A 14,020-nucleotide genomic window follows, 5' to 3' on the forward strand; every position below is an offset into this window, starting at 1 on the left:
GAGTCCTCTAATACTCTTAGCCACTTCTCCTTCCCCAAACAAAGGTTCCTATGGGACAGCGGGGATTCTTCTGCCCAGAGTATTCGGGTGATTATATACTTAGAGAAATGCAGTTTACACAGATGCCCAGGTTCTAGCCCTGATTAAAGAATGGCTTTACCTTTACTGGGCAAAATTACTCTTCTAGACTTCATGGTATAGAAATATCAGGACGCATTTTCCAAAAGTAAGAGGGTGAAAACAAACCACCTCAATAATCATGTTGCTTCCCAAGAACAATGATGTGGATGGAGAACAGGACTGAATGTCCAGGTCACAGTTTATTCACAACTTCTAAAGGCTCACACCTCTCTGGGGAAGGCCTCCCTTCAGCACCAATGTTCCCCTCCATTCTTCTCTTACCCCAGTGACCCTCATATTGAAGAGCACATGGTTCTTCTGGACAGCTGCTGGGCCCTACTTTTAGAGTTTGTGATTCACTGATCTAGAATGAGGCCAGAAAGTTTGCATTCCTCACAATTTCCTGGGGGAGGGGAGTGTGCTAAGGCAAATTGTCTAGGGACCAACCACTCTTTGGCACTCCCTAGCCTTTCCTTCTTTTCCATACTCCCTTCTAGGCAGTCATACTGACAAATAATTTTCAGATGCTTCTGTGGGTTAGGCAACCTCTCCCTGGGATTGCCTCCAGATGACCACAGGACATCAGTGGTTATCTAGCTCTGTCTGCAGATGTTTCTAAAAAGAGAAAAGGACAACACAAAAGAGGAGGAAAAAAACCCTTGGAAACAACAACAACAAAGAGAGAAGATAGAAATAAGACAGAAGGTGGTAAATGAGACAGGGGTCATACTGAAATGCAAGCAACAGAGACACACTGGTAAGCACCCTGATATAGACAGTATAACTTCTGTCAATAGCCACCTATATATTTTTTTTATACTTCCTGTAAAGATGAGGTCACACAGAGAAGAAATGATGCAACAGCCTGCTAGGCTCAGATGTTCTTGATTCTTAAATAATTATGAAAGCTATTTGATGAAGAACTGTAGTCAAGCAACTGTTCCCATGATCAGCATAGGCAACCAAGTCTTCTGTACTGGAGGTACTTGCCTTCACATGTCATCATTGGACCAGGCTCAAATCCCTCCTCACAGGTACACTCAAAACCTCCGATCACATTCTTGCAGGTCCCATTTCCACAAGGATTGCCCACGGAACATTCATCAGTATCTGCAAGTGATCCAAGTAGAGATAAAATGAGTGGAGACAAAAATGGACTCAGGTATCACTTTTCATTCTGTCCTCATTCCTGGATCTGCATCGTCTTGCTTAGATCTCCCGTTCTTGCCAGGTGAGAGTGCGCATGCCTTCTGATCTCAGGTTCATACCTGGAGTTGCCCTTGCTCAATGGCAGAGACAATGAGAGAGCTGAATGTCTAGCCGATATATTTCCCATGTGGTTTTCTGCAGCCTGGCCTTATGAAGAAGTGCATCTTTCACTGGGAGTAGATGCTCTGATGACTAGAATAAAGTTCCTACATGCAGCCAGGGGTTTCTGCTAGTTTGAAGACAAAAATCTCCAACTGTCCCCATATTACATCACTGCACAAGCAGTCTTACATATGATGGAGTCTTGCCAGATATAAAATAGAAGACTAAACTTACGCAAAATAAGAGACCTAAGGTTAAATAGAATTAATATACTGGATAAAAACCAACATTCAAGTAGATTTTGTTGAATCTGTTAAAACCAGATGTTTTACATTAGACAGAAAAAAAAGGCTAGGAAAAAAAAGAAAATATGTTTAGGCCATGACCTTTCTAAACAACTGTGGAGAGAGAACACATTTTACCAAGAAAAAAAAACTCTAAAAAATACAGATGTCTTCTAACCCATCCACCTGGAACATCCACTGTTCTTATTCCTGACTCGGGCCTTAGGGAGAACATTTTCCCTTGGGAAAGAAAGAGCCATATTTTTAGAAACAGCACTGCTATTTTAGATATCTAAAGACCAGGAAAACAGTGAGCTCTTGGTAAGGGTTACTTCTAGGCAAAGAGGCTCCTTTTGCACATACACAGTAGCAAACTAAAGGTTCCAAAAAGGTAACATTGATAAAATTGTTTCTGTTTTGCTATTAAACCACACTTTAGGGCCAAGAATACTGTGTCTCCTTTGATTTAATAAAAACGACAGTGTCATTGCAGTTTAGAGCTGCCAGTATAATGTGAAACAAATCACTTCATTTGCACAATGACACACTCAAGTGCGAGAGGGTGGCTAAGACACTCAGGTTCCCACCCTCAGCCTGCACTGCAGTCTTCAGACCTCCACTCCTTATGTGAAGACAGTATGTTTTAATTTGTACAGACAGACATTCAGTGTTGACATCACACTTAATCCATATTACAGCAACATCGCTTTAGAGTCCTTATCCATAACACTTGAATCTAGCTTACAGTCAATGTAATTAAGAGTCAATGGTCCATACAGGAGCCATTCTTGGACATTTTAATGAAAAGTCCGAAACAAGAAATTGAATGGGGTGAGTGGTCTTTCATACTGCCAAATATGCAAGATGCATTTAAAATTTGTATTTCTGCATATCAGAAGTATAAATTATGGCCCAAAACAGTGCATTTTTATTGTCCTAAGACTTCTGTTTGCTGTTGTCCTTTTTAGTATCTCTTAAGACACGTCTATTGTCTGCTGTCCAAGTTAGACTACAAGGGCCATGCAAGGAAGGACCGTCCTTGCTTGGTTCACTGCGGTAGCTCCCTACCTAGCACAGGGTAGGGACCAGCTAACCATCTAATTGAAGAATTCCTCAATGGAGGAACAAAACTAGACTTCAACCTTGGTAGAGCCAAAGCCAAGTAGCTCAATTCTTACATAGTACAATTCCAAAGGAAGAGGCTGAGCCACTACTCACCCACACATTCATTCCCTTCTAGAATGTAACCGAAGGGACACTCGCAGCGATAGGAGCCATCTGTGTTGATACACTGTCCATGTTTACAGACATCAGGCTCTTTGCATTCATCCATATCTTAAGGGAAGGAAGAAAAAACAATGAAAAACAAGGTATTTTTCTTAAACTATTGTCAGTTCGGTTTGTTCACTCGGTGAATATCTAATATCACAATACAGCTATCATCCAAGAGATGTAACAACAACTAGAAGAGATTACTCCTCCCAGGTAGATGTGGAGAAATAAGACCTGGAGGAAGGACAAAGAAGAGGCAGGGAGGACCTAGCGTGGAGCACTCACCAACCGCTGAGTCATCGGGGCCCACGATGATCCCACTTCCAAAGGGGCAGATCTGGCGGAAAGCCTCTGTGGTGGAGATATGCACTCATTAGGGGGCAGACCAGGGACAATAACAGGCTTCCTAGGCCCCCATCCATTGTGGAGTTTGGCCACATGCTGCACACACTGAGAGATTGAATAGGACACCCAGAAACAAGGAGATATTACCAAGACTCCAAATGATGTGCCTATTCTTCATCTGACTGATTTTAACATAATTTAAAAAGGAAAATAATTACCAGGCTCCTTTGATAAAAATATGTCTAACAAACATTCTGATTACACTTGGAATTTGATGATCCTATTGCCTTTAAGGCTTACACTGTTATTCATTTCATGGTCCTATGTACATGGGATCACGCAAAGAGAAACAAGGGTGTTCGACTCACCATCTGGCTCAGTGGGGCACAACTCACAAGGGTCTCCCCAGCCTTCTCCCTTCAAAGCACAGCAGCACTCCTGCTTGGAATGGTTTCTGGATTTGGGTGATGAACACTTTCCACCTTCAAACTTCGCATAACAGTAGCTCATTCGCAGATCTGCAATGCACATCCACAGTACACTTCAGTTGCTTTCCTACTGAACCTCCATTGTATGATAGCGGGTCAACGCACACTCTCATTAACCATAGCTGTATTCCACAAATGACTGGAATTACAAAAGAGCTGAGACCGTAATGTCACAGGGAACCAACAGTAAGATAGGACAGACAAATTTATGTTGCTTTATACTTATTCCTCAGTTTTTTTTTTTTTTTTGGTTTTTCGAGACAGGGTTTCTCTGTGTAGCTTTGCGCCTTTCCTGGAACTCGCTTTGGAGACCAGGCTGGCCTCGAACTCACAGAGATCCGCCTGCCTCTGCCTCCCGAGTGCTGGGATTAAAGGCGTGCGCCACCACTGCCCGGCCCTTATTCCTCAGTTTACCCACTACTTCAAAGTAAGCTGATATGAATACTACAACCACGTCAGTCTTAACAGACTTTCAGTAATGACTCAGGACAGGAACATCCCCAGATAGAATGACTCATGAAGAAGTCCCTTCACGATGGCTTTTCTTGTATGGATTTTATACAACTTTCAGCAAGCAGGCTAAGGCAGGAGAGCCTCCTGGTCCTAAGACATATCGTCATTCTGTATCCTACACACCCCAGAAACAAAGAAAACCCCACACCACAGCACAGAACAAACAAAGAAGTGCTAAGTGTGTGGACTGGCCAACTGTGCCACCAGGGGGCATTCGCTGAAGTAGCTACCTATGGAATTGTGGGGACAAAACTCAAGTGGGACTTTTCTGCAGACTTTACACTCGTGTGCACAGCTCCATCAAAATTAAATTTCCACCCGGAACCTGTTTAGTGCCCTAGAAAGAAGAAAGAGGAAGGCAAGAGGCAGGGCTATGGGTGGGTGCAGAAGAGTCACCGTCCTTTCAAAGAATACGTGCATTGCTTTATATTCATTACTGCTCTGGCAACACCAGGGAAGAGGAGGGCTCTTTCTTATGAAATGTTCCAATGTTGCATGACATAATTTTGGAAGCCGACTTTTCCAGTTCTTACAGAACAGATTGAGTAGCTCTGAGCAGTGAGCTCATCTAGGGGTCTGGAATGTGTCTTCTTCAAACTTGACTTCCAGAGCCTTGCACAGCTCCTCCTTTATTACACGGTGGCTAAAATCTGCAGGTCTGAGGACAGGCTCCTGCACCCGTTTGTACCATTCCTTTTTTTTTTTTCTTTAGTTTCGACCACCTCTGACTTCTGCATTCTCTCCCATCAGTTTTTCAGCCCAGAAAGCATCCTCTCATAGCAGGGCTTGCCACCAATATTTCCTTTGTGGAGGAATGTCAAGATTCGACTAGTGCTCGTTTCTTGCGGACACCCCTTTTCATGTGCTTTATTCTTCCAGTTCTTTGTCACGGCCAGTGTTCCGCATAAACAGTGTTGTTTTTACCACATCTTCCTACAACTGTCCTCGGATTGCTGACCTTACTCTAGACCCGGTTTTATCTCCTCCACCATTCTCCTCTGCACCAAAAGAAAATAAATATCCTGGATTCAGACGGAGACTCAAATGCATGAAGTCCCAGGTCCATCAAAATGACAGATTCCTTCCCCTGAATCTCGCAGGTAAGAATGTTACTTTTTAATGCGGCGTTGAGCACCAGAGTTTGCTCCCTGAGTACAGTGACATTTGGTGCTGCAAAACCCCAAATCTGTGGAACTTTCTCACTTTATGGCTAATAGAAACCTGATTCCTTACAAGAAAAATTTTCACCTTACAAGAAAAATCCCGGTTTTGAATTTTCAGGTCCCAGCAGAACCTACACTGAGTAGGAGACTTGCTTTCTTTCTGTCATATTGATCCTCTAGGTGAGCTTATCACTCAAAGGTGCCCTACATGGAGAAACAGCTCTGTGCTTGTAGGGACACTTCAGCCAGCTCACTAGGATGCCTGTTACCCGTCCATCTGCAAACAGCCTTTTCTGACCTCTGAGATTTCTTTGGAATTATGAAAGTCCCCACTTGCATTCCTCAGTTCTGGCTGAGTATGTGGCAGGGTTCTCGCAGCTGGACTGGTTCTGCCTGCGATGTCAGCTTGCCCTGTGACAGGCCAGTGCAAATTGAATTAATAGCCTTGGAGTTTCCCCTGGCTTGCCACATCAGCAGACTCGCACCTGGCTTCTCACTGCTTTCTTTCCGAATGCAGGCCAAGCCAAAGACACAAACGAGGGGGCAGGAGTCAGGCTGGATCTGGACTGGCCTGTAGCACACAGGCAGATTACCTATTGAATACAGCTGTACCCCAATCACCATTCTGAAACACTTACGGTCTTCTGATAGTGCGCTACGAGATCAAATTGACCAGGGAATTTGCAACTTTCCCCGTCATACTTCTGCAATGATCAACTGAAAAAGTAAAACCAGAGCCAGACAGAATAATAATAACAACAACACCGGGGGGGGGGGGGGTGCACGCCTTAATCCTAGCAGTGGGGAGGCAGAGCCAGGCAGATCTCTGTGAGTCCGAGGCCAGTCTGGTCTACAGAGTGAGGTCCAGGACAGGCACCAAAACTACTCGGAGAAACCCTGTCTCAAAAAACAAACAAGCAAGCAAACAAACAATGACAAGCGTTCACAGGAGATGCGGAGACAATAAAACTTGGTGGTGCACACAGGAGGATTGCTTGGATGGGTACTGGTATGTCTTGGGTGAGCAAACTGCATTTCTACACCATTAAATGGCTTCTCTGGGCTAAAACTTGGCAGGCCTAGAACCCCAAAGCCATATTTTAGAATCTTAAATTATATTCTAAACCTATTATTTGGTGACATGAAGCAAACCACACACACCAAACAAACAAACAAATAAAAGGACAAAGCAACATATGGACACTGACAGAAATTCTAAATGTAAACACTTATGGGCCTTCCCCACCCTGTAATTCACTGAACTCGTTTGTATAAGCAGAGCCAAATAACAATTGCATTGTTTAGGAATGTCTAAACAAGTTTCTGGGTTTTAACCAAACATTGTTTTGTGTTTACTTTCAGAATCCTTTAAAGTTTTTTTTTTCCTTTTATTTTAAAGCTAATCTGGCAAGCTCTTGAATATTTTTGCCACTGACAAGTGTTATTCTGTTTCCCCAGAGAATCTGTGAGGAAAAGATGGGCATCTTTCTCTGGGGACAAGTGATCAGTTTGCATTTTTTCTGTCTGAGGGTCTCGGTTTGCACCCACGTTCATGTAGGCTGCAGATTCCTCCAGTTGATCTCCTCCAGGTTTTGGGGTGTCAGTGACTCTTGAGGACACCCCGCCAAGAAGCCTGTGAGCATCTGTGCTTGGAGTAGGGAGAGGGTTGCAAGTGCCAGGGAAGTTGTATAAGCGACTGAAACTTGATGGATGAGTTTTTTAACCTCAAAAGTAAAAATGAACCTTTGGGCATATGGAAATCATTAGACCTGTGGGTGAATGAAACATCTTCCCGTTCACGAAGAGTCAGAGCTTTGCCATGTTTAAAACATAAGACCGCAACAAATAAACACAGAACAATGAAAGTCCGAAGCATTTACCTTGGCACCTTCTTCCAGTTGAGGAGAGGGAGAACCCTTCTGGACACAGACATTTGAAGCTTCCCTCAGTGTTGCTACAGGTCCCCAAGGCACAGATTTCTGGTTCTTCAACACACTCATCGATATCTAAAAGAGTTATACATGTCAGAGTCAGAACGTCATGGAGACTCCATTACTCACCAAATTGAAAACGTACATGTTCAGTGTTTGGCTTCAGAACCCTTCCAACAGGGAAGCGATTGCCTGTGATATTATTTTAAAGTGAATTTTTAGAAGTTACTTTGGACAGATCTTGATGTAAAATAGAATCTGCAATAACCTTCTAAGAGTTGTAATAACCAACCCCTTAATCATGGAGGTGCAGAGCAAGTCACAGAAATAACAAATCCCTTACTCATGGAGGTGCACAACCAATTAGAGATGTTGCACCAACTCCACACCACACTAACCTGGGAGAGAGGTCAGAACTCCAACACCCTGCCTCATCACTGGACAGCACAAGTCCATGGCTGATCTCAGTGTAAGCTGATTTCCCTCCACTCACTGATGGAGCCTTCCCCAACACCCCATGCTGCAGCCTTAAAAACATTAATAGCCATATAAATAAGCACAATCCCATCCAAGATGACTTGGATCTGCAAGACAGTTTTTCTGAAGATATGAAAATCCCTTTCTTGTATAGACCAGGACTATTCCTTCATCACAGAGCTATCTAGAAAGGGAGACATATGAATTAAGGGCTCTTTTCTTCAGCACTTAGTACATCCTATCACTGTAAGGGGTAACCCATTGAGAATTCAGAGTGGCTTGGGCAACCAATGTGTCATAAGAGTTTTCCCAAGAGACTCCTAGCCTGTGTACGTTGGCCTGACTGTAATTACATATCCCCTTTCTCTTTCAAAATTATCCGGGTTTAGTGAGTAAGTTACATGATCATTCTACTTTTGGGAAAAGCATAACCACTCTACTGTAACAAACTCACCCATTTCCTGTGACTTTCAGCCAGAATTCATAGTGAAGGAAGGGATTAGTCTTAAATGTGGGCTGTACTGTCTTAGTTAAAATTTTTTCCAAATATATTAAACATCTTTTGGGTCATGGAACTCTTGTGCTTCAGATCTGTGCAGTTCTGCTTACACCAAGATGTATTTACATGACTTTGTTCTCAAAAGGCAAAACACTCATATATATAAAATAAACACTTTTCAAAAAAAAAAGAAAAAAATTTCAACAACTCTTTTAGACTTCATTTTGATAAAATGTTTTTGCTTAAAATATCACCACTGAAAGGTGGTATAAATTGGATTTGTAATAAAATTTCTCACTGACAGTATTAAAAGTAGAGAAAACCAACCCATTGTGATGACTGGCAGACCTGTTTAAAGGTAGGGCTGTGAACTATGTGACTTCTTGAGAATCCATCCAACCTTATTTATTTATGAAGTTCCTATAATGACTATCCTTCACTTAATGAGAAGGAATCTGTGCTGAGAGCATAGAAATGGAATGCCCTGTAAAATTTGCTGAGAATCTATTCCCTAAACACATTCTACCAACCTACAACTGCAGAAATCATAGACAAACTATACAACTGCTTTAACCCAACCTTAGGAGCTTAAGCGGATGTGGGAGCTGTTTTCAGTTGTCAACTATGGCCACTTGAAATCATCAAATTATGGAACACCATCAATGGGAAAGAGCCAGGGTCACCAAAGCAGCTTGTGCATGGAGAAAACTCACACCCCCAGTGAGCAGAACTACCTGCTCCTGTCTCGACAGAGGATGAGGTCATAAGTCATAGCCTCTGACTTAGATTTTAAAAAATAAATATAAAAGTATTCCAAACTGAAATCGCCATTGCAGAAATTTGTGATGTCAGTGATTCTAGTGCAATGCCCCAATCCTTCTCATTTCCCATCAGCAGCCCCTTACCTTCACATTTGTCCTGCTGTAGACTATACCCAGGTGGGCAAATGCACCTGTAGGAGCCATCCAAGTTCTGACAGGTTCCAGGCGCACATTTCCCAGGATCCAGAGCACATTCATTGATATCTGCAGACAAAAGAAAGCCGGAGAGAGGCTTCTGCTGATATGATTTCCATCAAACAGAGCAAACTCGTCAAAGGAACCGGAATTAAACCAGAGAAAGCACACAGCTCATTAAAAGCCATAAAAGTCTCCCAAGGAGAAAGCAATTGCTTTAAAAGCTTTCCAAAGTGTGCGATACAGCCAAATTTCATTCTATCTGCCACAAATTAAGTATTCCAAGAGAAGTGTACTGTGTGAAAGGGGTTTTAAAAGATATTTAAATGATTCTGTGAACTTATCTCTGGAGAGGTATTTTGAGCAAAATATAAAGCATCACAGCTATTATGTGTAACAATTAACAGTTAAAATGTTTTCTGTTACTATAATATAATTTTAAAACAAGAGGGGAAATAATATGTATGCATTTTTTTAAAATTAAAAATAAAGTCTTTACAGGTAAGATTACTTTTTTTTCCCCTCTAGCTGCCCATAGCGGGATTAGAACAGAGACTGCCTGATTCTGTGTTGGGCCTCTGGGGACATTTTCTCAGGGACTGTTTTCCTTCCTTTCTTTTTAAATTTGAGGATTTCATAAGTACAATGTATTTGCATACTTTTCACCTTCCCAGGCTCCTTCCAACTCCTCCCCATGTTCTCCCAACACTGCTCCTGAATTCGTAATTCTATATTTATTTTTCTGTTTTACACACACACACACACACACACACACACACACACACACACACACACACACACCACACCTATGCCATTTAGTATTTTCCTTATCTGCACATGTCACAGCTGACCCTCGGGACTGGCCTGCCCCTCTCGCCCCTCCTCTCAGGGTCTTCCTGAGCCCTGCACTCACCCACACAGGTCCGCCCGTCGGGAGCCACCTCGTAGCCCTCATTGCACCTGCACTGGAAGGACCCCACCGTGTTGACGCACTGGCCGTTTCTGCAAAGGTTCCCATTTCCAGTTGCACATTCATCAACATCTTTAAAAAAAAAAAAACTTCGTTAAGTTCCAAAGAAAATGTCAAAATCCCAGCCCTCATTCTAAACTTTGGTGGCCTCTGTGGACTTGGCCAAACATAAGAAATTACAATGAAGGTCTGGTTTCAGCCGCAGACCCAGCTGCAGGAACCCATCCAAATATGATGAAAAGATTGCATTATCATATTAAAGCTGGTAATTAGCATGATAATTTTGTAGCAGTTTTGCCTAGATCTTGTATATTTTTTGCCTTTTTCCATTTTTTTTAGCTAAAAAATGTAATTAGTATCCACAGAGTTAGGTTTCAACGTGAAATTTTCAAACAAAATTTGTTTTTGTGGATTTTCTGGACTCCCCCTAGGCTCCTTTCACCCCCAGACCTTTGGCTTTCAATCCTAATGTGTACTCTCTGCCTTCCTCATGCTTCCTCAACCCCGCCTGTCCCCCTATTTCTGGTCTCTTTGTTTCAGATTTTATTTTTAAAAGGTAAAACTGATTTACTAGATACATAATTCAGACGAAGACATACTTTAGAATTGCAATTAGAAGTATTTATAATTAGCCTCTAACTCTAGACAGTATTTGAGTTGCTGCTGTTCCTTAGCATCCCTTCTTTAAATTATTTAGTCTAAGCAGTGGGTTTCATTATGTTGGTTTCATGCATATTATCCTTGCATCTTGCCCTCATGCACATTCCTAGTACCCTTCCCTGTCCTTCCTGCCCTCCCACTGGCCCCTTCCTCATCCCAAACCTTCTCCCTTCTGCTTCATGTCTTATGTATATGTGTTTTCTATAGTACATGCATAGAGCTAAATCTAGATTCTGCATCTGAGAGAAAATGCCTTTCGTGTCTTATAAAGGGAATGTGATACACTTAATGCCTTGTTTATCTGAAGAGAGGCTACAGAGAAGCAACTAGGCAAGGAGTTCCACACCCTTCCTCAACTGTGTAATTTAGAGACCTGCTTTTGCATATTGTAACCTAAAGTGTTTATCTTGAAATTTAACTTAAATCAAAGTAGCTATATAGCAGCTGATACACAGTTTAATAAAGGCAATAGGGTTACCAAACATGACTTTTAATTAATATGTTACATTTGACAGTCATGCGAACAACTGTTGGGTAGAAGTTTGCTTGCACTAAAGAGCAGCCTGCACCCTGGTCATGATGCAGGCAGACGCATGACTTGGTGACATCTCCAGCACACTCACCTATGCAGTCATTGTTGTGAGAAAGTATGAAGCCATGATTGCAGCGGCAGTTGAAGGACCCGATTGTGTTTCTGCAAGTCCCGTTCCCACAGGCGTCTCTCTCACACTCATTTATGTCTAGGAGGGAGAAAGGCCAGAGAGAGACACCATGACTAAAGGAAAAAGTGATTATGTGGTCACTGTTGCTGAAGAGCAGTGGGGGCCACACAGAATCTCCCCCAGGAGGCTGGAATGTTCTGGTTGATGGCATCGGTGCCCTGGAGAGGCTGAGGTGAGAGCCTACACCTTGGCAGTCCAGTGCTTCCTTGGTTGGCACGTGAGAGGAGGCGAGATGAGGACATGAGAACTGGACAGGAATTTTATTCTATTTGCTTCTCAAATTCTCCACCCTTGCCACTTTGTGCAAATATTTTCTTTGAAAATGGAAAAATGTCTGTGTGCATCTGGACCTTCATTTCTCGCCACCTTTGGCATACTTCAGCTTTCAGGAACTCCAAGTTACCCCAATGTTGTGACTCATCAGGCTAACCCGCCACTTTGGACACGTCTCCTTTTTCCCATCAGTGATAACTTAGCCATCCCTCTGAACTCAGCTAAGGGATGAGGTGGTACTCAATCTGGCTCAGTTCAGAGGCTCTGGCGCTGTCTGTCTTCTTGGCTGGCCTATGACTCTTCTCTTTGGTGCACTGTGAAGCCGATTCTGGCAACATGAATATTTTTGCATTTCTCTACAGCAGTGAGTGTCTTCCTTACCCACTATGCTAAGGGGGAAGTAGAAAAAGGGAATTATTTGTGAATCTGATGGAAAAGTTATTGCTAGCTCCCAGGGCCTTGAATGTGGTCTGAGCATCACATCCAAAGAAGTGAGGCACTCCACCAGCCACCTGAGAATCGGGATGGCACCGCAGATCTGTTGTGTTCACCCACAGCCAGGCTTGCTAAGCTCTTTGTTAAGATATGTTCTTGATTGGCAGTTTCCGGAAAGTTCAAATGGAGAGAGTCTGCTCTGATAAGTGAGCCCTCCATAAATGCTGCCCAAAGCCACACACTGTTAGCATTAATTCAAATGAAGTTGTTGTTCCAGCACAGTTCTCAATTTATCTGTTAGTTAGACACAGTTTCCTGAGGCTGGGAATGTGACTCAGCAGTAGAGGGCTCCCCGAGAGTGCCCAAGGCCGTAAGCTTGATCCCAAACTGCAAGAAGAGGATTTCTACACACTGGCAGCTTAATGAATATCACAGAAGATGGTTAATGTGCTCGAATTGCCAAAGATGAAGCGGTGGGTCACTGTATAGCCACTCTTATCTTTATTTTGTAAAAACAAAACAAAAAAAACCCTAATTAACAAACAACATAGTAGTAAATCTCGCACTCACTCAGATGTGAGTCCTTCAATAAGCTCCGAAGAAAAGCATGGACTGTGAGCACACACTTACCCAAGCACATGGTTTGATCTGCATTTGTCTTGAAGCCAGTGTGACAGAGGCAGTAGAAGCTTCCCACCGTGTCGATACACTGCCCGTGGCTGCAGATGTTGGGGATTTCTTGGCACTCGTTCCGATCTGTAAATCAAAGGCATCTTAGGTGGACACTATGTACATCTGCATGTTTTTTTTACACAGAGACTTAGGACATGAAATCACTGCACAGCTTTTTTTCCAGGCAGTGTCCTGAGAGTTAATCCTAACTTGAAACGGAGGTAGTGAAGCAGACACAGGCATTCTGTCTATTTTCACTTTGACATCAGTTAGTTCTTACTTTAGTACCAAGTCAACCAATGAAACAGCTCCCTCCACCAAAAGTATCTTGAAAAAGGAAAAAAAAAAAAAAAAGAACAACTTAGAATGGGGAGAAGTGTTTTATAAGGTGCCTAAACAGCATCTCAGATTGTGGAATTCACGTCTCCAGGTTTTGGTACGAAAGATCATGGACACTGTGGGGCTTCCTTTGAAAATTTATAGCGAAGTCCAACACGTTACGCTGTCACTGAAATGGGACAAGGTCATAACTGAATAGATGCTCGTAGCCTTCCTGCTTTGTCTCCCTTCTGGAGTTTTCATTCCAGCACATCCTGGTTTTAGTTGCAAATCCAGGCCGCTTATCTCCTGGGTCTACAGAACCCATTCCCCATCACATCAGAGCAACAAGGCCTGACCCTGGCAGAGACCTTTCTCACAGTCATCTTCAAACAGAACAGATCAATCAAGACACTGTTTAAAAGTCTCAAATGCAGGAGGCATTGGGACCACACAACTCAGAAACTAAAGCTAGCCTATAGAGAAAACAGTTAGCAAATATCACTATTCTCATTTGAGAAAATATTCAAAATGAAGAATGGATGGGCAAAGAAAAGGGCTTTTCACTTTCATGAACAGAAAAGGGAGCTGCCCTTGAGGCAAGCTGGTCA

General features: G+C 42.8%; 1 protein-coding gene across 2 annotated transcripts in view; it reads right to left on the reverse strand.

The window, feature by feature from the left end:
* Fbn1 (fibrillin 1) overlaps positions 1-14,020 on the reverse strand; it is a 211,211-nt gene that overhangs the window by 19,980 nt on the left and 177,211 nt on the right. For both annotated transcript variants that reach the window (XM_052722762.1, XM_052722764.1), the window contains 9 exons: positions 13,050-13,175; positions 11,613-11,729; positions 10,273-10,401; positions 9,309-9,428; positions 7,377-7,502; positions 3,701-3,850; positions 3,273-3,338; positions 2,934-3,050; positions 1,111-1,230 (listed from right to left, as the gene is read on the reverse strand). In XM_052722762.1, coding sequence (XP_052578722.1) covers positions 1,111-1,230; positions 2,934-3,050; positions 3,273-3,338; positions 3,701-3,850; positions 7,377-7,502; positions 9,309-9,428; positions 10,273-10,401; positions 11,613-11,729; positions 13,050-13,175 — 1,071 coding nt within the window. The remainder of the gene's footprint in view (positions 1-1,110; positions 1,231-2,933; positions 3,051-3,272; positions 3,339-3,700; positions 3,851-7,376; positions 7,503-9,308; positions 9,429-10,272; positions 10,402-11,612; positions 11,730-13,049; positions 13,176-14,020) is intronic.

Source organism: Peromyscus californicus, unplaced genomic scaffold (assembly GCF_007827085.1).
Source record: "Peromyscus californicus insignis strain IS unplaced genomic scaffold, ASM782708v3 Scaffold_7__1_contigs__length_154581171, whole genome shotgun sequence".
NCBI classification, from domain to species: domain Eukaryota; kingdom Metazoa; phylum Chordata; class Mammalia; order Rodentia; family Cricetidae; genus Peromyscus; species Peromyscus californicus.